At 57.5% G+C, this 26,785-nt stretch overlaps 10 protein-coding genes across 10 annotated transcripts; 7 read left to right on the top strand and 3 right to left on the bottom strand.

The window, feature by feature from the left end:
- The first annotated feature begins 383 nt into the window (after positions 1-383).
- Positions 384-3,854, top strand: TRAVEDRAFT_172749 (L-glutamine D-fructose 6-phosphate amidotransferase). Its single transcript, XM_008044146.1, has 6 exons — positions 384-536; positions 1,159-1,798; positions 1,851-2,641; positions 2,697-2,914; positions 2,972-3,346; positions 3,408-3,854. Exons 1-6 carry the CDS (start codon positions 495-497, stop codon positions 3,430-3,432), a joined length of 2,091 nt encoding a protein of 696 aa, XP_008042337.1. The 5' UTR covers positions 384-494; the 3' UTR covers positions 3,433-3,854.
- A 687-nt stretch (positions 3,855-4,541) lies between these two features.
- Positions 4,542-4,937, top strand: TRAVEDRAFT_60370 (uncharacterized protein; the record flags this gene model as incomplete). The annotated part of the gene is made up of 2 exons (XM_008044145.1): positions 4,542-4,749; positions 4,785-4,937. The coding sequence occupies 2 exons, from the start codon at positions 4,542-4,544 to the stop codon at positions 4,925-4,927; spliced, it is 351 nt and encodes a 116-aa protein (XP_008042336.1). The 3' UTR covers positions 4,928-4,937.
- A 1,188-nt stretch (positions 4,938-6,125) lies between these two features.
- TRAVEDRAFT_22867 (uncharacterized protein) lies at positions 6,126-6,850 on the bottom strand (the record flags this gene model as incomplete). The annotated part of the gene is made up of 3 exons (XM_008043547.1): positions 6,126-6,572; positions 6,628-6,768; positions 6,824-6,850. 3 exons carry the CDS (start codon positions 6,848-6,850, stop codon positions 6,126-6,128), a joined length of 615 nt encoding a protein of 204 aa, XP_008041738.1.
- Positions 6,851-7,763: 913 nt separating this feature from the next.
- Positions 7,764-8,633, top strand: TRAVEDRAFT_51210 (uncharacterized protein; the record flags this gene model as incomplete). The annotated part of the gene is made up of 2 exons (XM_008043825.1): positions 7,764-7,950; positions 8,008-8,633. 2 exons carry the CDS (start codon positions 7,764-7,766, stop codon positions 8,631-8,633), a joined length of 813 nt encoding a protein of 270 aa, XP_008042016.1.
- A 3,201-nt stretch (positions 8,634-11,834) lies between these two features.
- Positions 11,835-12,556, top strand: TRAVEDRAFT_51209 (uncharacterized protein; the record flags this gene model as incomplete). Its single annotated transcript, XM_008043824.1, has 3 exons — positions 11,835-11,969; positions 12,026-12,128; positions 12,183-12,556. 3 exons carry the CDS (start codon positions 11,835-11,837, stop codon positions 12,554-12,556), a joined length of 612 nt encoding a protein of 203 aa, XP_008042015.1.
- Positions 12,557-13,075: 519 nt separating this feature from the next.
- Positions 13,076-14,010, bottom strand: TRAVEDRAFT_172746 (heme oxygenase-like protein; the record flags this gene model as incomplete). Its single annotated transcript, XM_008044144.1, has 3 exons — positions 13,076-13,277; positions 13,335-13,489; positions 13,558-14,010. The coding sequence occupies 3 exons, from the start codon at positions 14,008-14,010 to the stop codon at positions 13,154-13,156; spliced, it is 732 nt and encodes a 243-aa protein (XP_008042335.1). The 3' UTR covers positions 13,076-13,153.
- Positions 14,011-14,210: 200 nt separating this feature from the next.
- Positions 14,211-17,887, bottom strand: TRAVEDRAFT_153406 (protein transporter SEC24). Its single transcript, XM_008044143.1, has 13 exons — positions 17,807-17,887; positions 17,724-17,755; positions 16,893-17,661; positions 16,509-16,842; positions 16,248-16,451; positions 15,965-16,193; positions 15,756-15,911; positions 15,527-15,697; positions 15,173-15,468; positions 14,977-15,114; positions 14,725-14,919; positions 14,441-14,659; positions 14,211-14,377 (listed from the first exon to the last, which is right to left on the bottom strand). The coding sequence occupies exons 1-13, from the start codon at positions 17,851-17,853 to the stop codon at positions 14,357-14,359; spliced, it is 2,811 nt and encodes a 936-aa protein (XP_008042334.1). The 5' UTR covers positions 17,854-17,887; the 3' UTR covers positions 14,211-14,356.
- Positions 17,888-18,258: 371 nt separating this feature from the next.
- TRAVEDRAFT_74047 (MFS general substrate transporter) lies at positions 18,259-20,510 on the top strand. The gene is made up of 14 exons (XM_008044142.1): positions 18,259-18,289; positions 18,340-18,640; positions 18,693-18,737; positions 18,793-18,852; positions 18,905-18,917; positions 18,976-19,079; positions 19,135-19,213; positions 19,283-19,426; positions 19,488-19,634; positions 19,691-19,768; positions 19,837-19,880; positions 19,939-19,985; positions 20,045-20,290; positions 20,365-20,510. The coding sequence occupies exons 2-14, from the start codon at positions 18,341-18,343 to the stop codon at positions 20,435-20,437; spliced, it is 1,380 nt and encodes a 459-aa protein (XP_008042333.1). The 5' UTR covers positions 18,259-18,289; position 18,340; the 3' UTR covers positions 20,438-20,510.
- A 558-nt stretch (positions 20,511-21,068) lies between these two features.
- Positions 21,069-23,124, top strand: TRAVEDRAFT_153400 (MFS general substrate transporter; the record flags this gene model as incomplete). Its single annotated transcript, XM_008044141.1, has 13 exons — positions 21,069-21,368; positions 21,421-21,465; positions 21,523-21,582; positions 21,642-21,654; positions 21,724-21,827; positions 21,890-21,968; positions 22,034-22,177; positions 22,244-22,387; positions 22,448-22,525; positions 22,579-22,622; positions 22,678-22,724; positions 22,792-23,037; positions 23,096-23,124. Coding segments are annotated over 13 exons (1,329 nt in total), but the record flags the coding sequence as incomplete, so codon positions are not given.
- A 307-nt stretch (positions 23,125-23,431) lies between these two features.
- On the top strand, positions 23,432-25,528 carry TRAVEDRAFT_172736 (MFS general substrate transporter; the record flags this gene model as incomplete). Its single annotated transcript, XM_008044140.1, has 12 exons — positions 23,432-23,734; positions 23,792-23,836; positions 23,890-23,953; positions 24,070-24,173; positions 24,237-24,315; positions 24,380-24,523; positions 24,582-24,728; positions 24,786-24,863; positions 24,922-24,965; positions 25,043-25,089; positions 25,148-25,393; positions 25,456-25,528. 12 exons carry the CDS (start codon positions 23,432-23,434, stop codon positions 25,526-25,528), a joined length of 1,374 nt encoding a protein of 457 aa, XP_008042331.1.
- Positions 25,529-26,785: the final 1,257 nt, after the last annotated feature.

Raw genomic sequence — 26,785 nt, 5'->3', positions numbered from 1 at the left:
CAGGGTCGTGGATGGGCCTCGCGACTGGAAGCCAGCCCGCTCTGCCTCCGAGTGCGAGTGCGGCATGCAGCAACCGTCGGCAGCGATCGTTCAGGTCCGTTATCGACGTCGTCGGAAGGACTTCCCCGCCGTTGGGGGTGCGGGGAGCGGTGCACGTATCCCGCAGAGGCAGTGTCGCAAAAACCTGGAGACGGGCAGGGGCACGATGGACGGCGGGCGCGAGCGGGCGCGCGGAGGTGGCGACAGGCTTTGGCACACCGCCGCGCTTACGTAAGATTCCATGTATGGTTTCAGTTGCGACGCGTCCGAAGCGAATATAAACTCCTCCCTCTTGTTATCGTCCCAACACATCCTCCTTTCCCTCCTCTCTTCTTGTCTGTCCGCATTTACGCCCTCTCTCCTCCTCAGTCACTTTTTTACACGCCCAGGACGCTTGTACACGCCTAGGAACGCCCGCAATCACCTACCCCACCAATCAGACATCGTACCCAATCATGTGCGGAATCTTCGCGTACTGCAGCTTCCTCCAGGAGAAGGTGAGCATAGTCCTTCTGTCGTGGGCGTTGCGTCTCTCTACGTGCTGTGGTTGGGATGAATCTTTGAAAATCGGCAAATGGACACGGGCGACATCGCGATGGTCAAGAACCGCTCACCTGCGGCGGCAGTTGGGGCGTTACCGTTGCAATCCGCATCGCCGACAAATGAGCAGGCGGACTGTGTAAGGATCATGTTGGTCTCTATCGGGAGCAACGTTTCTGCAAGGTGGGCGCATGGGCGGTGATGACATCATGTCTTCGGACGCTGTCTCGCTCGCTTTCGGTCAACGCGACGGCATTACCCCCGCTCAGGAACCCGCGTCTATTCCACGTCGGTGAGAGCGATGATCCTCGAGTATATACCATATCTATGAGAGTGTCTCTCACTGGTACCAACGACTCTCACTGAGAATGCGTGGCCACAGTGACAGTCGCTGTACCGAGGAGCCATATGATCAGTTCGCGCGAGTTTGTCGCGATCACGATGGGATGTGTGTTCTCCTCCACGCACATATCTTTGCCGTTGGTTCATCCATCAGGTTGGACAGTTCCGGAACGTGCTCGTTACCGTCGCGGAAGAGGTGCAATATAGACGGAATTCTTACACATTTCTGCCCACCAGGATCGGAAGCAGATTTGCGAGATCCTCTGCGCTGGTCTCGCTCGCCAGGAATACCGCGGCTATGACTCCGCCGGAATCGGCATTGACGGTGACAAGCCCGGAGAGATGCTCTTCTTCAAGGAGGTCGGCAAGGTCGCTGGTCTCCGCAAGAAGATTGCCGAGTCCGACGTCGACACCACCAAGACTTTCCTCTCCCAGGTCTCGATTGCCCACACCCGCTGGGCGACTCACGGCCCTCCCTCCATTGTCAACTGCCACCCTCTCAAGTCCGACCCCAAGGCCGAGTTCACTGTCGTCCACAATGGTATCGTCACGAATGCGGCTGCGCTCCGCCTCGTTCTCCAGAAGCGTGGATACAAGTTCGAGAGTGAGACCGACACCGAGGCGGTCGCCATCCTCACAAAGTACATCTACGACTCGCAACCCGACAAGCGCATGAACTTCACCGAGCTCGTCAAGACCGTCCTGAAGGAGCTGGAGGGATCCTTCGCGTTCGTCTTCAAGTCTATGCACTACCCCAACGAGATCGTCACCGCTCGTCGTGGTTCTCCCCTTCTCATTGGTGTCAAGACGGAGAAGAAGCTCAAGGTTGACTTTGTCGATGTCGAGTTCACCAACCCCGACGAGGCTTCGAACAAGCGTGAGTCCCATTCCGAGCGCATGAAGCATTGCATTTACTCAATTTCCATCAGTCGCCGTTCCTCCGACCACTTCCAGCGGTCTCCTTGCTCCTCCTTCCGCCGGCCCCAGTCTTCTCCGCACTCAGTCTCGCGCATTCATGTCCGAGGATGGCATGCCCCAGCCCATCGAGTTTTTCGTCGCGTCTGATGCCTCTGCTATCATCGAGCACACGAAGCGCGTCCTCTACCTCGAGGACGACGACATCGCGCATATCGCCGAGGGCGAGCTGCACATCCACCGTCTCCGTAGGAACGAGGATGGCCAGACGCCGAAGGCGCAGCACCGCACGATCGAGACGCTCGAGATCGAGCTCGCGGAGATCATGAAGGGCAAGTTCGACCACTTCATGCAGAAGGAGATCTACGAGCAGCCCGAATCCGTCGTCAACACCATGCGTGGTCGCGTCAACTTTGACGAGCACCGCATCACGCTCGGTGGCCTGCGCGCGTACCTGAACATTATCCGTCGGGGCCGCCGCATCGTGTTCTGCGCGTGCGGTACGAGTTACCACTCCGCGATCGCGACGCGCGCGATCTTCGAGGAGCTCACGGAGATCCCAGTCAGCGTCGAGCTGGCGTCGGACTTCCTCGACAGGAAGACACCCATCTTCCGTGACGATGTCTGCGTGTTCGTGAGCCAGAGCGGTGAGACCGCGGACAGCATTCTCGCACTGCGCTACTGCTTGGAGCGCGGCGCGCTTTGCATCGGTGTCGTCAACACCGTCGGTTCGACCATCTCGCGTGAAACCCACTGCGGTGTCCACATCAACGCGGGTCCTGAGATCGGTGTCGCGTCGACGAAGGTACGTAATGCGCTCTATGCATCCTTGAATGCGGGCACTGATAGTCGGCATACAGGCGTACACCTCGCAGTACATTGCGCTGCTCATGATCGCCCTCCAGCTCTCTGAGGACCGCATCTCGCTAGCTGAGCGCCGCAATGAGATCATCGATGGTCTGCACGCACTACCCGGCCAGATCAAGAAGGTGCTCGAGGGCGACAAGAGCCTCCAGGACCTTGCGACAGGTGTGCTTGCGAACCAGCGCAGTCTCCTGCTCATGGGTCGTGGCTATCAGTGAGTGTTCCCCGCATATGGCTTAACGTGCCCCTCCTAACGCATTCCCCCGTTTAGGTACGCGACGTGCCTCGAGGGTGCGCTCAAGATCAAGGAGATCTCGTACATGCACTCGGAGGGCATCCTCGCGGGCGAGCTGAAGCACGGGCCACTCGCGCTCATCGACGAGAACATGCCGGTGATCATCGTGATGACGCAGGACTCGCTGTACCCGAAGGTGCAGTCCGCGTACGCGCAGATCACGGCGCGCAAGGCGCAGCCGATTGTCGTGTGCAACGAGGAGGACGACGCGATCCCGAAGGGCTGCAAGACGATCCGCGTGCCGCGCACGGTCGACTGCCTGCAGGGCATCGTGAACATCATCCCGATGCAGCTGCTCTCGTACCACCTCGCGGTCAGGAACGGCTTCGACGTCGACTTCCCGCGGAACTTGTGAGTACCCTCGCATTCGCGGTTGCCCCACAATAGCACTAACAGATCTTGCGTCTTCTAGGGCGAAGTCGGTCACGACCGAGTAAGCGCTCCGCAGTCGAACGTGCGCTACCATCTCCGTGGCGCGCCCGACTGGCAACGGGGGAGAACGAGGACGAGTGCGACGCCGCGGATCGCGGGTGGGCGCAGGCAGGATGTACGAGAGGAATGTAGGAAAAGCAAACGCACGGACGATCGCAGCAAAAACGGACTCTCTACGCACCGGCGGTGCGACACGGACAGACAGACTTGAGACAGACAGACGAACGACCTTCCTTAGACGCCATATATAGTTTTGCCTCCCGGCCGCGTCTACGGGCGGGGAGGCGGTATATCCCAAACACACAACACATTCGGTCCTTGGTAGCTACTTGTCGCGATCGATGTCCGGAGCCTATTACCGCGCGCGCGGTGCCTGCGTGGGCGTGCGCTGTATGTACGGATTAGCATGCCATACACTCGATTGCACAGGATTCTCTCCTCACTGGGCATTTTGCGCGCGGGGGTGCAATTGATATCAAGGCCTCTCATATGCAGTGTCTGTCTACAACTTCTCTTCGCGAACGCGTATGCTACTCAGCTCGGGTCGCACTACTACGACTAAGTACTAGGGCGGCGTGCGAGCCATTCGGGATTGGCACTCGGGATATGCCGGATGGATCTAGCCTCGTATCGCGCGCAGGTGCTCACTCACTCTTACCACCATCTCGGGCGTCGATCACAACACAACATTGGTCGTCGCCGTAGAATTAGACTTGCAGCAGTACCTACGTATCGAGTGAGTACTTCTGAATCATCAACACGAACGATGCACTGCACTGCACACTGCACTAATATATTGGGCATAGGTTGCATATGCCATATGGACCCCCGTCCGTACCATTACCAACCTCCCACTGTAATCAGTGTCGACGTTTTCCGCCTGATTCTGGCGTTCGTCACTCGCGTGGACCTGCTCAAGATAACGCTAGCCTCCAAGTTCGCACGGGAAGAAGCTACTAAGGAGATGCTCAAGCGGCCCGTCTCGCTGCTTCGCAACCACGGACTACGCACATTCTGCCAATTCGCACTCTCCGGTGACCCCGGCAAATTATCCTGCCTGCAGAATCTCACTATTGAGAAAATTGATCAGCCTTTCTCTTCTCAAGACAGAGAGATGGTTGCCCACGTCCTCGCTCACTGCACGAACCTCAGGAAACTCGACCTTCAAGGGTGCAACGTGCTCTTCATGGACGAACCCGTCGTACCCGAGGCTATCTCCGCGCTCCCGAACCTCGCTCATCTTTCCACAGTCACGTACATATACAGCGAGGAATCGCAGGCACTTCTCCTCCAGATGGTCGGCAACATGAAATCCTCCCTTCGTGGGCTCCACCTTTCTATGAACATGGATGTCGAGGTGCTGCGAGATGTGGCACGAGCCCATCGTCATCTGGAAGACTTCGCGCTGCAGTTCTCCACCTTTACTGCCCCGGGCCTTACCTTCTCCGCCGTCCGCACCCTGCATCTGAATCTCAACAAGAACCTTCCTCAGCTCCGTGACATCCGCAGCACCTTCCCCAACGTACACGAACTATCTATCGACTTCCACAGGCATCTGGACGAGACCCATGCCGCAGGAATCGAGAACGAGGGCACCGGGCACTGCTGGCCTGCACTCGACCTGTTGTGTGCGTGCCCAACGTTCATCCGCGCACTCGGCATCGTGTGCCCGGTGCGCCGCCTCAGCCTGGGGTTCTGCGACCACAACCTGGACGAGGAGCTCACAGCGTCCATCGCGCGCCTGCGCGCTTCGAAACTTACGCTTGACCTCCGCTGTGGCCCTGACTGGGTGCTTCCGGGCGCACCCCCAAGCCTGCTGTTGCACGGCTCCCAAGATGCGGGCGTGAAGCACCTCTTCGTGAAGGCGACCCCCGCGCACACGCGCCGTTCTCCGCCCGCGACGCAGACGAGCCTCTTTGTGAGCACTGCGCACGACCTATGACTGTGAGACTTGGCGCTCATCCTGAGGCTGATATACTCGTCCGCCAACAGAGCTGGATACGCCCCCTTCTGCACACGTCGCGCGTCGAGCTCCTGCACATAGCCGAAGCTAAGTATTTCGAGTCAGACTCGGACGACCCGCAGGACATTCTCGACTTGCGCGCGGAGGGGTCCCACAAAGGACAGACAGCCTCAGAGGCTGTGGCCGGAGAGTTGGCACGGGCCTGTGCGTCGATACGGACCATAGCCATTACGACTGCGCTGTCGGGGCATACGGTGTGGAGTGTCGATAGGGCAGATGGGGAGGCGAGAGTGGTGAAGCTTGGCGCGTTTGAGGGGAGACGTGTTTTTGACCAGGAGGCGAAACACTGTCTCGAAGTGTAGACTTCGCCGGCAGACAGGTTTGGAAGGTCTGAGAGAATTTGAAGTAGAACGAGAGAATTCGGTAGGATAAGTGCGTCATGCTCCTCTGCTTACATCTAATATCACGAACACTTATGGCTTGCTCTGAGTCGCGAAAAAAATCGCATTCATACGGGCATATACGGAGACCTCGCAGTACGAGAGAGTGTGGCAACCTTGAGGTTAGGGGAATTTGCACCCCTTCCGTATTGTCAGGCTCTTGGGCAAGGTAGTTCCGGAAATAAGTGCCAAATGATAGAGATCAACTTCCTAGCGATACAATTATACAAGTGAACGTCGCGCTATGCTACAAGGTCCGAATCAAGCCCATCGACTGGGCGGTGTGTGCGCCGAATCAGTACCCAGCCCCTCCAGCAGACCCACCCATCGTCGGGTGCCCCGCCTGCCCGCCCGTAACGTCCGACAACGTGTTCGCGTTCTGCATCCCGCCCAAATGGCGGTTATCCGGGTGCGCCCCGTGCGCGACCGCGCGCTCGCGGCGCATCAGCGCCTCCTTCTCGAGGCGCTCCGCCTCCGCGATCTCCGCGCTCTGCATCTTGAACACGCCCGCCTCCTGCTCCTTCTGGTAGCCCTTCTCCTTCAGCGCCTGGCTGCCGACCATCGCGCCCGCCGCGCGCTCGGCCTTTCCGGCGAGGCGTGAGGCACCGCCGCCGCCGCCACGGTGCGCGGGGTCGGCGTTGATATGCGAGGCGGGCGGGACGGGCGCGCTGGGCCCGGTGCCCGGGGCGGAGGTCTGGTTGGCGTACGGGTCAGCGTGCATGCCGTGGTTCATGCCGGCGCCCTGGGAGATGGAGGGATTAGCATTGATGGATGGGGGAACGGAGGATGGTACGCACAGTTTGGCCCGCAAAGCCTGGCTGGCCTTCGCGCATGGTGTTCTGGTTCTGGCCGGCGAAGCCGGGCTGACCCATGTTCTGGTTGTCGTTGAATTCGGCATCACGGCGAGCATCATGCTTCGCGTCGTGCTTGTCGTTGTTCTGTAAGAATTGGGTCAATATCTATGATGTAGTCGACGATGTTTATACTACATACCTTGTTGTGCTTTCCGAAAAGAGGCATGATGATTGAGTTGATATGGATAGGGGTGGTTACAAGTGGTTTGGTTGAGTGATAAAGGTGCGGTGCGGTGTGCTCTACCCACACGTCTGCTCGTTGTATATATACCATTGCGGTGTGGCTTCCCCGCAGCGTAGTGGATAGGGGGCGGATGTCCACCGCTCCAAGATGACGAGCGTGCGGGTGCCTAGGCGGGCGCGCCTCCGCACGACCGTCGTCATCCTGTGCGCAGCGCTGGGTGCCCGCCCCACGTACCGCGGAAAGTGTATCATGCCGCACCCCGCCGGCCGATGCGGTCACTGGTCAGGGGGTGTGCCTCTCTTGTGGCGAGACGCCGTGAGGGGCGGATACTGCGATCGCGACGGGCCCAACTTGTTCCGACCTAGGCAAGTCCTGTGGTTCGTGAATCGTCATGGTGGCGCGGCGGAACGGACGCCACCCCAGGATTTTTGGCGCCCTATGCTCGTCACAGGTGTGCGCTCAGTGTTCAAGATGCAAGGATCTAGACATTCTGTGTATGTTTCTTACGTGGATGAATAACGGGAACGCGATGGTGGGAGGGGGAAGAGAGAGGAACCTCCAGAAACAGTTTGGGCGAGTTTGCGCGGGGCATGGTGCCCGGGACAACAAGACCAAATAACCGTAGAGTTCAGCGCCACCTCCTGCGGCAAGCGCCGTAGGCCCTCTTGGTTCTTGACCTCAAGTTGTACACGCGCAAATTCGCATGGTCCTACTTCCAATGGTGAATGCAGCAAATAATGCGTCCCAGGTCGACGTAATAGAACAACCCGCTTGAGTGCTGCGAGCCTGTGAAGACACCAAACAATGCCCAACGGATCCGATTGCCCAGCTACGATGTCCAACTTCTGACAACCAGTGAGTCTCGTCTTGACCCGCCATCTTGCGCTCGCCCAGAATGACATCTATCCCTCAGAAAAAACCGGAGGACATCGAAGCACCAGGCCTCGCAGCGCCTTATGATGTCGTCCTCCCGGACACCGTCTTGCTCTCATCCTCGGACCCCACTCCAGCGATGGACGTCGAGCCGATTGCAGAGTCGCACTCTCTCGCTCGAGACGGACCATCCGCTCTGCCAGAGATAGGTGCGTGCGCGCCCGGCTTCTGTTATTCTCGCACTCCCAACTGACGCGTCCCGTTAGTTGTCGATCCCATCGCAAACCCCGACGCGCCCGAAGCGTCGCGACAGCCGCGCGCGGTACCAGCCCCCCACCGCCTTTCCGCGCGTCGCGGCACGTCCTCCGGAAACGCCTCGGGGATGCTGAAGGCACTGGGGAAACAACGCGTGACGTCGGCCGCCATCAACAGGATCGGAGAGCGGTTCGCGAGAGTCACACAGCTCACCCAGGAGATCCCGAAACGCGCCAAACTGTTGCGGGAGGCTTCCACGTCCCTGATGGGCAGCTTCGAGTCCCTCGGCCTCCCATCCCACTTTGTATCGCCGATGCCAAGGGACGTCTTGCTCGATCTGGTAGGGCGGCTCACTGCCCCCGCCGTTATCGCCCAGGTCGACACGGTGGAGGAGCACATCAACGTGATCAGGTCAGGCGTCGAGGAGATGGACAAAGCCCTGAAGGAGATCGGGGCTGACGCCAAGGAGCTCAAACTGGACACGGGAGAGCTGTCATTTGCGACCTGGACGGGCTATGACATCGAGAAATTCAAGGCGGATCTGGCTGCCCCTTCCGGGATGTTGCGGCTGTTTGCGGCCATACGGGTCGAAGCCGCAGCCGGTAGAAGTGAGCCTCTAGCAAGCGGCGCTCTCTGACTCCCCATATAGCGTCTGGGTAGCCTCTGAATGCTCGAATCCCTCTCTCAAGTTTCTTCACCCTCGTTCTCACTCAAGACCCCCTTACGCATGCTATCCCTCCAACCTTTCTCTCTGCTTTTCCGCTTTGATATATACCACAGGCAGGGCCAGGGACACCGGCTAAGGCCCTCGTGGATTTTGCCTTCCGTCGCTGTTGTAAACATGTACACTATACTCCATACGAGCATCAGAGCGATCGCTACCTTCTTCGATCCTTTGAAGTTGTTTATACCCGCTGATCCTGTACGCATCTGACTCCGCCTGATCCCACGTCTATGGCGAAACGGGGACAGTGGGGCGCGGAACGACGGAGCGCCCGTCGGAGCGCGTGTGAGGGACCAAACAACGCCCAACGGAGCTGATCCTTCGGACTCGGAGAAGATCGCCCAGTTTCTCACTGCTTTGAACTTTCAGCGAATCGCTTGCTGCGATTCAGTCAATCGCCTCCTTCGCACTGTGTCTCGATAGAGCGTCTCATGCTTTGCTACCACGGCGTCTGCCCCTACAGATCCTCAGGCTGAGGCTGAGCAGATCGAAAAAGCAGATCTCAGGGCGCCGCGTATAGTTTTGCGCCGCGGCACTGCCAGTGGCACCCTGGTCCCTGCCTGAAATCTCATTTTCTACTCCTACACACTCCTTCCACGTCCAGCTCGCCCTTGAACCCACAAAATGATTTCTATCCAGTGTCTGAGGGAACAGGTGCGTGTACGCTGGGCCTGCTGTGTGTTCGCACTCTTAGCTCACGCGCGTTGCTAGATGTCGATGAACGATACTTTGATACTAAGCGCCTCAAAGATCGCTCGCCCTCTGTCACGCCCATAAGGGACAAATCTGAGGATTCCATAGAGAAAGCCGACAATAAGGTCAGTAATAAGTATGGTCAAGATGGCCGACAGAACAATCGAAAGGTTGGACAGGATAAGCGTTCAGCTCGGCCAAGTGAAAGTCGTACTCGAAGAATTCCAGGCTTCCAGGCGTCCTCTGCTCCCCCTCCCGTCCCACTTTAGTCGCCTCAGTCGCCGCCCTGTCCCAGCCTCAAGTTGTCTCCACAGCCTCTGACTCGGAATCGCGCTTGTCCGAATCTGATCTGCACCCGTCCGTGTTCACGGTCGTATGTGGCTGCCAATTCACCACTCCTGGTCCGCCCTCCCTCGCTCCAGGTGTTCCTCTCGGAGTCACCCACCTCCTTTACCTCCACCCTGATCGCATTATCGCCCGTGAGTCCGTCAGGCGAGTCGTCTCCCACCCTACCTTCAAGTTCCCTGTGTTGCCATAATTGTTGTTTTTCCAAGATCTCGTCGCGGATACGAGACACTTATGCGCTAACATTCACCCCATTCGTTTCTGATTGTTTTGCTCTCTAGGTATATATCAGTACGAATAATACCCCAGGGACGCGTCTTGGCAGCTCGCCCCGAGCACTTTGGCATTATGAATATGTCATTCGACTTGGCTGTGGACTGCGGGGGGTCGCGGGGGCATGCGCACTAGCCTCCGCCGAGTATACGCGCCCGTGCGCGTCCCATGGCGTCGCGATGATGAGCCTTCGGGTCTTCTACTGCGGCTATACATATCACTGACGCTCGTTTCTATGTGATCTAGGTCGTCTGCAGTGCTGCATTCAGCCTCTCTCGGCCGTCGGATGAACCCCACGAGATCTGACGCTGATATTCGCTCGCCGCAATGGGATCCGGAGCACTCGACGCAGGTGTTTGAACCACCTTGCGCACTTGAAACCTCGGAGTTCCATTCGAGCAGGAACTGTCAAACTACACAGCGGCTGCGTCCTGCTCGATGACCTAGGCCCACTCTCTATACTCGCAGACATGAGTAAGGCGTCGTGTCATCTACAGCGGGTCTATTTCTGACATGTTTACATTGTGGCCTAGGTCATCTACTGCGTGAATCCGACGTCGACACGAGGCACATACAGCCATTCAGCGTGAGGCGCTTGTCACTCTGACTCAGATCTCCTCGTGGCACACGTTTACTGTCTTCTGCTGGAGTTTACAAGTCTTCCTTCTTGAGGGCTCAGGGTATCAGTCTCATTCTCGCGCCGGTGTTGTGCTATTGTGTCGGGCGTGCTTCTGCCGCGAACCCGTACTCTACATCAATGGCTGTCCTCTCCGGCTGACTCCGGTTGACATGCCCCAGAGTCTCATCGCCACTTCGATCGCTGTATGCTGTTTCTATAACCGCGGCTTCCTCGTGTCTATTTTTTTCAGGTGAGCTTCGGAAACCCTCACTTGCTCCGCCTGAAGCCGGGTTGTCTGCGTCATCTTCCACCGAACAGCACTATCTGATAGGAATGCACCGAAAAAAAACACTATGGCCATGCTGTTTTCATAATCTGCGAATGACGGTCAGCTGGGGAATCCCTCGACATGACCGCAGCTCCGCAGTCAGCGGTCCCGCCGCGGCCGCGGTATTCCCGCGCGCGAGGTATGTTCCGATCGCCTGTACCTCCCGGTTGGCATATCCACATATCACCACCATGCGTACCACCATGCGTGTATCCGTATTCGGTGGATATACGATCGGGTAAGTGCTTGGGGCGGCCTACCAGATGGCAAGACGGGGTCACGGTCGAGTCAGGGCAGATGCGCACAAGCAGACGCCCATGCACTGCGTCCGCGTACAGCCACAAGCTGCGACGCAACTTCGACTTCGACGTCGATGTCGCCGCTCGGCCTGGCGGATGCGATCGCTCTCGCAGAGGTGAATACAAACGCAGTATCTTCCGCATCCCACGCAACTGCGTTATCGCTGCCATTGTCAGGTCCAACGACTTCCCCCGGGTAGCCCATCCGAGTCGTACCACGTCCTGCCCCAGCAGTCGTTTCCGGCCACCGACGACGGAGTCCGCGCCAGTCCTGATACACGTTTTCCACACGCCGGGATGACTCAGTTGCTGAATCCATGGTATTCTATTCTGCGAGGCTGCGACAGATGACCGGCGCGCGCTTCGGCCGCAGGAGCGCGGCCGCTGTAAGGGCTCTCCGTGCTGCAGACCGCATACGGATGCGATGCGCCTGCCGAGTCTGCAGCATCTTCCCAAACTTTCCCTACTGCAGCTCCTTATGAAGGCCAGTGCACATATCTCGCGCGCGACGCCCCGCGCTATGTTCGACCCTCGTCGTCACCCCATCCCCACCCAGAATGCACCCCTACCAGGACGACACCCTCCTCCAAGCTTCCTTCGAGACCGCCTCCGGCGTCCACTGGCAGCGTCTGCCCCCCAACGAGCACTCGGTGGAGAATATCCCTCCCCGAAACGAAAACGAACCCTTACTGGTACGTCTATCTCATCGTCCCGTAGTTCCTGCTTTCTGCGCTGACAATTTTCTCAGAGTCTTCCTCAGGGCCCCCAACGGGGGGCCCTACCTCGGCTGTTTTTTTCTGAGGACCCCCAGGTGCACAGCACCTGGATCAGTGGACGCTCGTCCATCCCAGGTGAGTCCCTGTTCCGTATGTTCAGTGCAGTCCATGCTGATGCGACCACCTCAGATTATTTAGCCCGCGACGGCCAGCCTCTACAGCAGGACTCTCCAGTCCTCCCCGACCACGTCCGGTCCCCGTATCCCGACTACGTCGAACCCCCTTACCTCGCCCACGTCGGGCCCCCTTACCCTGCCCACTTCGAACCCCCTTACTCCGCCCATCTTGGTACAAACTACCGCGGCATCAACGCGGCCTTCCCTCCGCCCATGCTCCCCTCCGTTCCATTCAACCCCCCTCCGATGGTCACCTCTGACCATCCCCCAGGCCTCGATTTCTTCGGGCAATACGCCCCCGCCACCCCCATGGTGCCAATTCCCCAGATGGGGAATTACAACCCATACATAGTGAGTGGAGGATCCCACCGCCTTGCTCACATCTGAGACTGCTCTTCCTGCAGGGTACCCTCCCAATGGAGGTGTCCTTTCGGGGCACCTCAAACACTGGCCCTTATGTATGCCCACAATGTCAGCGGGGTGAGTGCACTTGTACTCTTGACGCTCTCGCTTTGCACTGTTGACTATGTGTTCCGGGTTCCCAGACTTCACGCGGAAGTGGAACTGCGAACAGCACCTGCAAGACGTCCACGGCGGCAGACGCCGGTTCCCCTGCAAGCAGTGCGGGCACCCGCCGTTCTCCCGAAAGCACGATCTTAATCGGCATGTGAAGAGAGAGCACCGTCCCGCTGAGTCTCCGTTGTGAGGCGACCGTGGTGTGTACCCTTTTCCCCTTTCTTCTTGTCATGGTGTGTACACGTTTCTCAATCTTTCACCAGGGCGGGTGTCTGCTCTATAGATGTTTTGTGATGTCAATTGTTTTCTTGGTGGATCTGCTATGTCGACTTGCTCAGTTGTGTGTAATGCTCTGTGACTCGCTATACAACATGCTTTCCTCCAATGTTTGGACACTTCTTAAATTGCTACTAGTTGTACTCGTAAGGTGACTAAGTGCGAGCGGCTGACTTCTCCCCAACGGCCACTTCATACAGAGAGAGCTGCTAACTCCTCCCCGACCACAGGCCAGAACGCCTCCTCCAGCTCGACGACCCTCGCCCAGATCTCCTCCGCCCGCAGGAACGCAGGAGTACCTGGCGCGATGGATAACCTGCATATCCGGTCAATGGACTGTGCGTCGCTTCGGGCTCGGAGCATAAACACTTACCTGTTCACAAGGTCACCCAGCACGTCCACGAAGCGCACGAACTCGGGGTTCGTCCAGTTCTCAACGAGCTCCTTGACGGCGGGTAGGGCCGACCCGGCACCCGCCGTCGCGTTAGGCAGCAGCGACTTAACATAGTTCCACGCATCGAGGTAGACCTGCGTAGCGAGAGCCCAAACAGTCAGCAAAATGTGCACACGCCGTCACCACTCGCGCGGACACGTACGCGCTCCATCGCCCACAGGAACACGAGCCCGTCCTCGAAGCTGCCCAGCGCGCCCACGCGCGCCATCTCCGCCGTATAGTCGCGCGTCGCCTTGCGCTCGCGCCACCGCCCAAACTCTAGCGCGTGCGCGCGTTCGACGTCCGCGAACATCGCGACCTCGCGGCGCACGTTCTGCAGCGCGTCCGCGAGCACCCCCACGATCTCCCCGTGGAAACGCTCTGTGGGCGCGTCGGGCGCGTCCTGGGAGGAGAACGGGACGCGCGCGAGGAGCTGGCCGAGGAAGCGCGGGTAGGCGTGCGCGGCGTAGATGCGGTCCTGCGAGAGGTACAGGGAGAGGAGGGGTAAGGGGAGGGCACCGGTGCCGGCCGCGGTAAGGAAAGCGTGCTCGGTCGCGGCAGAGTAGGGACGCGGGGTCGAGAGGGACGTGAGATGGGTGGTCAGTGGGACGGACATGCTTGCGTACAATGGTAAACGCTAGATAGGTCAGTGGTACGTAGTGGTTGAAAGCAAGAGATGGCGAGTACCAAGAATGACTCGTAGTAGCAGCGATGAAGTCATAGATGGACGTTTTCGCCAAGCTGAAGCGCCCTCCTGTGGAACCTCGAACCTACCATTCACCCGCTCGCGCTATGAGCCCTTCGACCATCGCGGTCGGTTCTCCCAAATCTAATATAGATAGCAAGCGTTCGAGGCTCGACAAAACTGATCATACGTTACGTATACTGAACACAACGGAAACAGAAACCTCCAATTCTTGTACGCGTCCTCCGCCGCCGCCGACCTAACCCTCCTCCTTTGCCTAATAGCTCGACCCGTTGACCTACATCGGCCCAATGAGCACGCTAGTCCTATGCACGCGCAACGATAACGGGGAAGAACTCACCTTGTCGCGCAGCTGCGAGATGAACTGCTGGTAGCTCGGCAGGACGTCCGCGCGGTCCTGGATGAGGCAGCTGAGGGCCCAGAGCCGGAGCGGCGGCTCTCCGTCCTCCTTGACGACGTACAGGTGCGGGTAGTACACGCCCCGCCGCATCTCGCGCGTTTTCTGGATCACCGCGTTCAGCCGCTGCGAGAATGGATTGTCGAGCTCAGGGAGCGTCGTCTACACGCCACGCAATGGGGGGTAAGCACGGTATGAGGGTATGGATGTTAGTTGGGAAACCATACCTTGCCACCGCGCAGGACCTCGTAGTTGGGGAGGTTGAAGACGTCCGTAATGAGCTGCGGCACCGCATCCCTGCCGACCCACAGGAAGATTGTCTGCCCGTCCTCGATGAGGAAGAGACCGTGACGCTCGAGCCGTTCTGACGTGAGGGGCAGCGGCTGGGGCATGATGGTTCCGTGCTCGCCAACAGTACCGCACTACCGAGTCATGTTGAGCGAAATCTAACAGCAGTTTAACCCCAAAATATGACGCACCTCTGGTGGCATGTTGTGCAGGGAGTAGAACGTCGGGTAGACGTAGGGGATGAGCAGTTGCGACGGCAGCGTCGTGAGCAGGCACTGCGCGTACGCCCGCAGGTCCGGCGGTATCTGCGCGCTCTGCCTGATGCCAACCTGCACGACGACTATCAGTTCACTTTATCCTCCACGCTACTCGCAATGAAGTACGTACATTCTTCAACAGGCCCAGGAGAAGCACTGGGAGCATCTTCATGTTCTCTGAAATCGCCAGCTGCGCGCTCGCACCCGCGCCCGCCGCGGTCATGCTCGCCTTGTATGCAGATAGAATCTCAACCATCTTGTTGAACACAGCATCGCGCGCATCCTCGAGTTTGTGGGTGAGGGAACGCTCGACCGCCTTGTTCGCGAGCAGCGTCGCGATCGCGACCTGGTCCGCAGATGCGAAGATCTCGGAGAGATTGTTCGTGGTCGGCAGAGCGGTCGTGATGACACGAATGCGGCGCTCGCCTGTGGTAGATCTCAGTCATTGCTCCCACGAGTAAAACACCATGAGAAGTAGACGCACCGTAGCAGGTGGTGTGCAGGACAGCAGTCTGCAGCACGACGAACGGCGCGGTGATGTTGTCCTCGATCTGGATCTCGATGGCGTACGACAGATCTTGCGGGACCGACGGCATGGCCAGCAGATCCGTAGACCGCACGAAGAAGTTTCCGTGGAACGCGGACATACGCAGGTCTGTAATACAGCCGTCAGCACTGGGTAACACACCACTCGTGTTGGGTCGAACACTCACTCTTGGATGCACGGACACGCATAACTGCCTCCAACATGATGGGCATTGCCAGCACTTCGCCGAACTCGTGCGCGAATTTAATCGCGTCCTCCGTACGGGAGGCGTTGAAGGCAGGGTAGAAGTACGTCTGTCCAGAGGTGTAATGAGGGAGACAGGCTGGACGTGTCTTGATTAGAAATGTTCCGGGAGTCGCTTCATAAGGTACTCACCGAGCGTGGCGACATCCTGGTAGCCAGAGCTGAACAGGAACATGTCGACCGACACTTGTGCACGCGAGCACTCGATGGCGAACGTCTTGTAGAAGGGGGACGCTGCCTGGAGGAGTGCCGACTCCTTCGACGTTCCAAGAACCTTCGGGTCCTCCCTGTTCTTCAGAGCACCCGCTCCGACCGACGGCAGACTGGCGGAGAGCACCTGGATCTTACCGCCGATGTGTGCCTGTAACGATATTTAGCACCGCATGGAACATTGATTCGGGTCGTCGCAACATACCATCAACTTGAACGCAGCCTGTAGCGCGGGGCCGAGAGCGCTTCCGATGGTGTGGTTATCCTGGAACATGTCGTTGAGCCTGGTAAGCAGGCTCTCGATCGCCGGACGGCTCTCCGTCAGGTTAACGAGCAGGTCTGTAGGCTTCGGCAGGAATACATCGTCAATATCTGACACGACCAGCATGCTCGAATCCGCAGTGCCCGCCTGCGCGTAATGGTCAGCATACGTGGGTAAGCGGGGGCGTTATGTGCGCATACATACCGGGAGCGAGAAGAAGTGCAGCGAGGTGTCGAATGCGAGGAACGCGACCTTTGTTCTGTTGTCCTCGTTCGGGATGCGATCGAGGTTCTCGAGGATCGTGCGCGTCGCGGTCGCAACCATGCCCGACTGGATCGCGTTGTGGCTCACGTCGATGAGGAAGACAAACACCGCGGGCTGTGGCGGCCGGACCATGTACTCCGTAGGCGCAACGAACTCGACAACACCGTGGTTGAGCTCTGCACGGGCCCACCGGTCTCCGGGCTGATTCCGGACCTGGTCCCAGTCGAACAGCTGCGGGACTTCGTTCGACATCGAGCACATGCAGCATCGCCAGCTGCATACAGTCATGTTTCGGTCAAGGCTTAGGCAAAGAGGGTCACTCACCGGTTCCCGCCATCGATGAACTGCACGTAGGGGTTGATATACGTACGGCATCTCCTGCATCGGGCGATAACCGTGTCCGTTACGAGCGGAACAGGTTCATCTCCCTCCTTGACGGTGCGGTATGGCGTGATGACGAGCCCAAGGGGGATCTTAGACTTCTGGAGGAGGGAGTGCGAGGTAGGGATGGTGTTGAGCGTACACCGCTGGTAGGAAGAGTCGGCGTTTGCCATGGGAGAGTTGGATAGACAAGAGTTGGGAGGTAGGAAGATGTCCGGAGGCGGGCGATGCAGCTCAAGAGGGTCCGGCGGAGCAGCAAGGAGGTTAGTTGTGAACAGCCGAGGGCCCTTCTGTCCCACACCCATCTGAGAGAACTGGTCCGCCAACGCGTTAACGCCAGGCGGCTGGTACGTCGCGCCCTGCCCGAACCCGGGTGCATTGATGTATTCCGGCTCCTGCTGGGCCTGCCCATAGTATGGTGCCTGTCCGGGCTGAGCACCCACTTGCTGCTGCGCAAATTGGCCGTCTCCCGCGAGACCCGGAGTGAACAGTTGAGGCTGCTGCTGTCCTGCTTGCGTAGGGACGCCGCCGTACGCAGGACCAGGAGGAGCTATCGTGTCCGCGCCGTAGTACGCCTGCGTCTGACCGGCTGCATACTGACGTCGTTTTGTGTTATGGGACTGTGCGGGTGGGGGAGATGCACTCGGTGCGGGGTTGAGGCCTTCGGGGTCAGGGAAGGGAGGTTCCCACTGCGTCCTTCCAGTCGCGGTCTCTGCAGGATTCACCGAGGTACGAGTCGGCGACATTGTCTGCGCAAATATACGAGAGACTCACCGATGAAGAGGTAACGTTGGGCGTTTTGGTCCCTGTTTTTACCGTCAATCACCGCCAAATCTATACGCCGAGGGTTGACTGACCATTCGGCCGCCCAACCTGGGGGCAGCTGCTGAGCAGGGGAGGCCATGAACGCGCTGGAGGATGATGAAGGAGGCTAGATGATGGGTGACGGTGGAGAGGTAGATGACCTGGGACTCGCGCAGAGCGCCCACGACGTGTCGCGTGTCGCCGAAGTCATCACCATCACCCACGCCTTCAGACGCCTCTGCGCTCGCGCTCCGTCTCGTCCAAAACAACTCATCTCTGCTGCGACTACGTGGATGCATACGTGGAGCAATATATCCCTCACAATGTGCTCGTCTTGGCTGGCGGCTAGACAACGTAACGCGGTGTGCAAAGACCGCAGGCAAATGACGCTAAATATCAAATGAACGCACTTCTTCAGCGCGTCGGAGAAACCTCGGTATAACGATCTTTCGGCGAGCGAAAGCGGTATTCCACAGTGCAAGTGCGTTGCTTCACGCACTCACGGGTCTAGATAAAAGGACGTACTCCGAGTCCAGGTGAGAGCAGCACTCCCCACTCAGCCTTAGTCTTGCTGAAGCGTGTTCAGCATGTCGGAGGTCGAGCTGTCCAACATGCACTCTCGGGTGCCCCATCTTCCTCACGACCCTACCACACCAGCGGCAACAGCCGTGGATGAGGGGAAAGAGGTTGAATATGTCGAGACTAACGCGGCAGCGAACAGCGAGCAGCCCAGTCGTGCACAATCTACCACTTTCCCCGCTACGACGCCTGCCATGAAACTCAAAGCGAGAATACAGTTCGCAACCTTGTGTTGGAGCTTATTCATGGCCGGCTGGAACGATGGCACAACGGGACCTCTGTTGCCCCGCATACAATCTGTTTATCACGTACGTTCTCTGTTCAAATCTCAAGACGAGTCCCTTACACAGTACGCTGCAGGTTGGCTTTGCCGTCGTGTCCTTGATCTTCGTCTTCAACTGCGTTGTGCGTCCGAATCTGCTTATATTTATTACGTGACTCCGCTAACCCCGATCTTCAGGGTTTTGTCACAGGAGCTGCAGCAAATGTATGGTTGACCGATCGCCTTGGGTTCGGCACGGTGCGTCCGCTATGTGTCCGCCCATTTTAGCGTCACTCACGACATTGCCTAGGTCATGGTTATTGGTACGTTGCGACAGGAACCTTCAAAGTGTATGCGCATTCATTGACGTTAATTTTCTAGGCGCATTTGCGCAAGTTGTCGGTTATTCTCTGGAAGCCCCTGCGCCTCCTTTTCCCGTCTTCGTTCTCGGCTACGCGATCAATGGCTTTGGATTATCTCTCCAGGTCGACTTTCTAAAGCTCTCTGACTCTCCCACTATGTGTCTGAAACTTTCTACAGGACGCGGGCGCAAACGGGTTCGTTGCTTCCCTCAAAGACAACGCCGCCACGAAAATGGGCATATTGCACGCTGTCTACGGCACGTTCTTTCCTCTCAACGGCTACAGACGCTGGGGCTGATCTTGCTATCCTGACTGCCCGTCCGTAGGTGTCGGCGCTTTGTCTTCACCTCTCGTTGCGACGCAGTTCTCCCAGATCACTCACTGGTCGTTCCACTACCTCGTGTCCCTCGGCATTGCGCTCTCCAACGTCATTGTCCTCATCGCTGTGTTCCGTTTCAAAGACCAAGACAGTCTGTGTCTACCATATGGTGCTCTGCCTACATACTTGCTCATCGATAGTATGACATCTAGCTTGCCTCGCGGAGATCGGTCAAACACCGAGCCACGATGAACAGAGCACCACAAACAGCAAGTACACTCAAATATTCGGCCTGCGGGCGCTTCACCTCTTAGCGTTCTTCATCCTCATCTACGTTGGTGTGGAGGTTACGCTGGGAGGTATGTTAAACACCATTCCTAAATTTTACGTGTGGTTGACTCGGGTACCCGGATAGGCTGGATCGTTACTTATGTCATTCAGCTGCGCGGTGGTGGCCCTTCCTCCGGTTACATCTCGTCCGGCTTCTTCGGCGGTGAGTAGTCCTCAAAAGAAAAAGAAAGGAAGAAGAGGGACCAGACATATTGACGATGACATATCTAGGGTTGACATTGGGACGCGTTGGGCTGCTGTGGGTAAATCAGAAGGTACACAAGTGCTCATTGCACCTACCGCTTCGCCTCCCCTGACACATATTGCTTATAGATCGGCGAGCAACGCGCGATCTGCGTGTATGGCATTCTGGCTATTGCGTACGTCTCGTGCCACTCGGCCCGCTTCACTTTCTCAAATCTTGCTCCCTCTCTTACAGGCTCGAACTCGTGATCTGGCTCGTCCCCTCCCTCATCGGCGGCGGCATTGCCGTCTCGTTCGTCGGCGTCCTGCTCGGACCCATCTACCCCATCGTCATGAACCACGCCGCGCGCGTTCTCCCGCCCTGGCTACTCACCGGCTGCATTGGGTGGATTGCCGGCTTCGGTCAGGCGGGCTCTGCATTGCTCCCCTTCCTTACCGGCGCCCTCGCGTCGCGCGTTGGTATCAAAAGTCTTCAGCCTCTGTGAGTGGACCCTCAAACCCTTTCCTTGATCACGATGGAAGAGCGCGTGGCTAACACGAGCGGATGCGCGGCAGGCTAGTGTCGATGATGGGCTTCATGGTCTTCCTGTGGGCGCTGGTGCCGCGTACCCCGCGCCGGGTAGACTGATTTTCGCGCGGAACGAGTGCCCTGTATGGGCGCGACTATGTGTATGTTGTAAGGTCCTCCTGCTTTATCTGTTATTCTCCGGCTCTGTGTTGGGTTTCCTTTGCGAGGTGCTTCAAGTCTTGTTCAACGTAATGGGCGTACAGCCGTGCTGCAGGCCAGACCGTGGCGTTTCCTGTTCCTTCGTCTTGACCCTCGCGATATTCACAGCTGTTCATACATAAAGTCATGATTGAAGGTGAGACGCCAGTACCCTTCGAAGCGTTTTTTAATCGGACCTCATGACATTCGCTGCTTTCATAGGTTGGCCTCGAACTCGCACGTTGATGTCTGCAAGTGCAATAGTACACTATGCACTGCGCTGAGAATGTCGGGCGGCTCTTTCCCATCCCTTCTAGCGAGCGCTGAGGTCCCGCTCTATTGGTTTATAAGCGTACGCGAGGGGTGGGAGGGCTTCCGTAGAAGGTCTAGAACCGAGACTTAGTGTTGGAGCTAATGCGCGTAACCCAATTCAAATCCATCATAGTGTTGATATCACACGGGCGCTGTATGCCGTTAGTCAGTACGTACTTTAATCCTAGTCATCAGCGGGTCTCCTTTCCCCACGGCTCACAATCTTACCCCCTACCGTAGCAGCATGGAGGTAGAGTTATCCACCATCCACTCCCGGTCCTCCCTTCCGCCCGACACCGCGGTGGCAACACTGGCCAGTGTCAACGATGGAAAGAGGACGGAAGCTATCGAAGTTAACGCAGTCGAGGTTGAGGTCCGGGACGCAAGCCGCGCCCCATCGACGACTTTCGTAGCCTCTACGCCCGCAATGAAGCGCAAGGCGAGGATCCAGTTCGCCGCGCTCTGCTGGACCCTGTACCTCGCCGGATGGAACGACGGCACAACGGGGCCTCTACTGCCTCGCATACAGGCCGTCTACCACGTACGTTTCTCGGTCGAGCTCACAAACCAGTGCTACATATCATGCATCGCAGGTTGGCTTCGCTGTCGTATCGTTGATATTCGTGTCCAACTGTCTTGTACGTCGCCTACCACTTGTTGTGCCTTTGAGTCCTTAGGCTGACAACTAACCCAAGGGCTTCGTGGTCGGCGCTGCAGCGAACGTCTGGCTCACCGATCGCTTCGGGTTCGGGCGGGTACGTTTCAATACCCGTTGCATGTGGACGCAAACCCAGTCTGACTCATTGCTGAATAGGTGATGGTGTTGGGTGAGTTTCACGGACTATGTAGGCGCAAACTGGTCTTCCATTGACCGTCGTATTTTCATATGGTTGCAGGCTCCGCAATGCAGGTTGCCGGTTACGCGGTGGAAGCACCTGCCCCTCCCTTCCCTGTCTTCGTCGTTGGGTATATGATCAATGGCTTTGGCTTAGCCCTCCAGGTCAGGACCCGTAGTATGGCTCAGTGTTGGGGATGACACTTATGTCATGATTTCGATTGCAGAACGCAGGATCCAATGCCTACGTTGCTGCGTTCAAGGAAAACACCGCGATGAAGTTCGCCATTTTGCACGCCGTCTACGGTAAGCACTGCCCCCCCTCTTTCCTTGTTCAGTAGACAGACCTATTTTCGCGGGTACTGTTGTAGGCACTGGTGCGGTGTGTTCACCTCTCATCGCGACGCAGTTCGCACAGCTCAGTCGTTGGTCCTTCCACTATCTGGTGCTACTCGGTATCGCGCTCTCCAATGTACTGGTGCTAGCTGCGGTGTTCCGTTTCCAGTACCAAGAAAGTGCGTATATGCGCGTCTCGTCTCCTTTCCCCTCATTGACATACAGGTTTATCGTCCGTGGCTCAGCGTGCTTGGCGGAAATAGGTCAAATGCCAGATCGCGAAAGCAGAAGCAGCGCGAACAAGTACAAGCAGATTTTCGGGTTACGCGCTCTCCATATCATGGCGATGTTCATCCTGCTCTATGTTGGGATCGAGGTCACTCTTGGGGGTACGTGGATAACGCACCCGGCAGCCGGCGGTAGTGGCTAATTGCGTGCTTTATCAATAGGGTGGATTGTCACGTATATCGTCGAGTTGCGCGGTGGAGGCGCGTCCTCGGGTTATATCTCGTCTGGGTTTTTTGGTGGTATATCCCTCCCTTGTTTCTCTCTTTTGGATCTACTGACGTCGTACACCAAGGACTCACGTTAGGCCGTGTCACCCTATTCTGGCTCAACAGGAAGGTATGTGCGAACATATAAGGCTCTAACCCGCATCACCCCTGCTTACATGCCTTAGGTCGGCGAACGGCGCGCCGTTTTCCTCTACGCACTCCTTGCAATCTCGTACGGTTCTATATTGTTCAAGATTTGCCTCTGCTTATTTCTCCTACCACCCATCCACCCTACGCAGGCTCGAGCTGGTAGTCTGGCTCGCCCCCTCGCTAATCGGTGGTGCTATCGCTGTCTCTCTCGTAGGCATGCTCATGGGCCCCATATACCCCATCGTCATGAACCATGCCGGTCGCGTTTTCCCGTCATGGCTCCTCTCCGGCTGCATCGGGTGGATGGCCGGCTTTGGTCAGGCCGGCTCGGCGATCCTCCCCTTCCTCACCGGTGCGCTCGCGTCGAAAGTCGGGATCAAGAGCCTGCAGCCCCTGTGCGTGCCGCTTACTACTCTAATGGGAGTCGGGATTGCACTGACGGTTCGTGCGCAGATTGGTGTCTATGATGGGCTTGCTGGTGCTCTTTTGGGTACTGGTACCGAACGCGCCGCGTCGCACAGACTGAATGGAATGAGTCGATTTCGGTATCTTATGACGCTTATAGCGTCTATAGTCCCGTATCATGGAGGCGTTGGCTACCCAGGAAGACTAGATTTTCACACTCGAGATATCGGGGCGCCGGAAGAACGTCGGCGATAAGGCCTTAGGGTCTTGGGACCACTGTGCGTTACTCAGCCTCAAGTTTACACAAAACCGCAGTGTCCTCCTGGATATCCACGAGTTCTCCTTCCCTCGATACGAGCCTTCACTGAAGTGAATTCGTCACAGATGGAGATAGAACTGTCTACAACGCACTCCCGGACTCCCCATGCTATCGTTGAGCTTACTGCCGTGAATTCGGACCGAGCAGACGACGGGAAGGGGACAGAATATGTCGAAACTGACGCTGTGGAGGCGGGGGGCTCACAGGTCGACCGTGCACTGCCGTCAACAACGTTCCCGGCGTCGACAGCCGCGATGAAACGCAAGTCGAGAATCCGATTTGCCACTCTGTGCTGGTCAATGTGTCTCGCCGGATGGAACGACGGCACCACTGGTCCTCTACTACCTCGCATCCAGTCTGTTTATCACGTAGGCGTCTCACCAAACTCTGGCTAACCTATCGATACTACGTCACTTATGAGCTAGATCGGCTTCTTCCTCGTGTCGCTGATATTCGTGTTCAACTGCGTCGTATGTCATCTATTTTCCTGAGCTCGTCCAGTCTTTCTCACTGGACTCGCAAGGGCTTCGTATCCGGCGCTACTGCGAACGTCTGGCTCACGGATCGCTTCGGCTTCGGCAGGGTATGTCTTTGTGCCTCGCTGTCACGATTCTGTTGGTCTTATCCGTATACATCAGGTCATAGTCGTAGGTAAGGCTTGCGACCGATTTGCGAACTGTATATCGGCTGAGTGATATGTCAGGCGCCGTTTTGCAGGTCATAGGTTATGCGTTGGAAGCTCCTGCTCCCCCGTTCCCAGTCTTCGTTCTGGGATACATGATCAACGGCTTTGGTTTGGCCCTACAAGTCAGTACGCATGCATACTATCGTGGTGGAGCTACGGCTAACGCTACCCTATCCGCCTTGAAGAACGCGGGATCGAATGGATACGTTGCTGCCCTCAAGGAAAACACTGCAACAAAATTCGGTATCTTGCACGCCATCTATGGTATGTCTCCTTTTCGAGCCCCGTCGAACAACAGTCGGGATTCTGACCAAGGAGATATATCTAGGTGTCGGCGCGTTTTCTTCCCCTCTCATCGCGACACAGTTCGCGCAGCGCAGTCATTGGTCCTTCCACTATCTTGTTCTGCTCGGCATCGCACTCTCCAACACATTCTCCCTGATCGCGGTGTTCCGCTTCAAAGACCAAGACAGTCAGTATCCTCCACTCTTCACTTTGTACCCCTAGTTTACGCCCATGCCGTGCCCTAGCATGTCTGGCAGAGATAGGGCAATCCCCGGACCATGAAAGCGGCAACTATGCGAACAATAAGTATAAGCAGATATTCGGACTGCGCGCGCTCCACCTCATGGCGATCTTCATCCTGATCTATGTCGGAGTCGAGGTTACACTCGGAGGTACGCCAATAGAGTGATCACTCCGTGCCAGTCGCTGACTATGGATCCTATGAGCAGGGTGGATCGTGACGTACGTTATACAGTTACGTGGGGGAGGCGCGTCGTCCGGATATATCTCGTCTGGCTTCTTCGGAGGTACGCCCATTCCCCCTATGTATGAATGGAGAGAGTCTTAACACACGTCGATGTTCAGGATTGACTCTAGGCCGTGTCGGCTTGCTCTGGGTGAACAGAAAGGTGCGTCAACCATTATCGCTACCATAGAGCCTCGAGCTTCCGAGTTAGGTCACGACATGGCATCTGACCTATCCTAGGTCGGCGAACGACGCGCCATCTTCATGTATGCGGTCCTCGCAATTTCGTGCGCACATTCCTATGCATCTCCCCGACTCGGACAGCACTGACCCCACTCGGTACAGACTCGAGCTTGTGATCTGGCTCGTTCCCTCCCTCGTCGGTGGTGCCATCGCCGTCTCCTTCGTCGGAGTCCTTCTCGGGCCCATCTACCCCATCGTCATGAACCACGCTGGACGCGTGCTGCCTCCCTGGCTCCTCACAGGATGCATCGGGTGGATCGCCGGCTTCGGCCAGGCGGGCTCGGCTGCGCTGCCCTTCCTCACTGGCGCGCTCGCATCGAAGGTCGGGATCAAGAGTCTCCAGCCTCTGTGAGCACATCTGTGGTCGAGATCCTGAAACGGCGATCGAACTTACGCTGGCTCTCGCACAGGTTGGTATCTATGATGGGATTCATGGTGTTCCTGTGGGTGCTGGTGCCGAGCACTCCGCGACGCATTGACTGAAAGGCCTCTGGCACCCTCCGTGTATCTGGAACGTATGAATTCTGAAGGCTTCAACACAACGATTAGATTCTCGTAAACGTGACCAGGCAAGGTAGGTTCGACAGACGACAGCGACCGCCTCAACCAGTGCGGTGGTGCAAGAACCGACATAGTCGACTCGTCTTTTTTGCACGGGCCACCCTACGTGCCTCTGTGTTCCTGGATACGCCCCCCCCCCGCGCATGTACTCTTCTTGCTTAGAAGGCCATGATCCTCCGTTCAGGCAGGATCAGCTGCAGTACTATGCTCATCGCACTGATTCGAACCGAAGCCCTTTCTTCTCTTCCCTCGCTGGCAAGACCAGGAACACAGCCCTACTGTTATCAGCATCTACAGCGCGCCCCCGACCTAACTACCCCACGCAACGACCACACTTCGCATCCCCACCACAACCACAACCACACCGAAGTTGTTGGCGACGACCTCGCCGGCCCCGACCGAACGCGCAGGCACCGACACCTAGGCCTCACGCGGTTCGCGATGGTAGCCTGTATGAGTGACAGCCTCGCGCTCTTCCATCTTTCTCTGCACCACCTCCCACCAGAACCGTTCTGATACCACCCACATCCCAGTTGCCACTCCACTGTATACAGTGGCGACGATTCACCCAACGACGACTTCGACTTCGACTTCTTCTTGCCGCCCCGGGCGGGACACCCCCGGCGCACCTGGCCTGCTGTCTTCCTGTCTTCCTCCGACTCGCATCCGACTGTGGCAACCAACGCCATTCGATGCCCGACCCGCAGAAGACGTAGAACCTCGATGTAAGAGGGAACCGTGAACCGTGAGCATGATCCCCACATCCCAGCGCCCTTGAGCTTCACCAGCGACAATCATCGGCGGCGCAACATTCAAGTTCGCCACTTGACTTTCCAACATATCATATAAATGAACTCTCTTCTGGCGCCGACGCTCCCCTCGGTCAAGAGCCCGCGTGAGCACCTTCTGTCCCACTCGGGCACAACCGCATTGACAGGAGCGGCAATGATTTCGGCGTCCATCCTATGGCAAGTTGCCACTTCTCCAACTCCGAGAGCGTCAGCGAGCTCCCGCGCGCGACTGTGATCATTCAGCGGGCCCGAGCCCGACATTTGCTTGCGAAAATCAAACTATGACGCCGCGGCGCAGACGTATACCGTAATGCAATTCGCGTCCGAATTTGTCGAAGCTAGAGTGATGGGTCAGCCGATCCAGCTTGTCCGACATAACACAAAACGG

The sequence above is a fragment of the Trametes versicolor genome, assembly GCF_000271585.1.
Source record: "Trametes versicolor FP-101664 SS1 unplaced genomic scaffold TRAVEscaffold_10, whole genome shotgun sequence".
Classification (NCBI taxonomy): domain Eukaryota; kingdom Fungi; phylum Basidiomycota; class Agaricomycetes; order Polyporales; family Polyporaceae; genus Trametes; species Trametes versicolor.
Note: the sequence above shows the minus strand (reverse complement) of the source record. Positions and strands in the feature narration are given on the sequence as shown.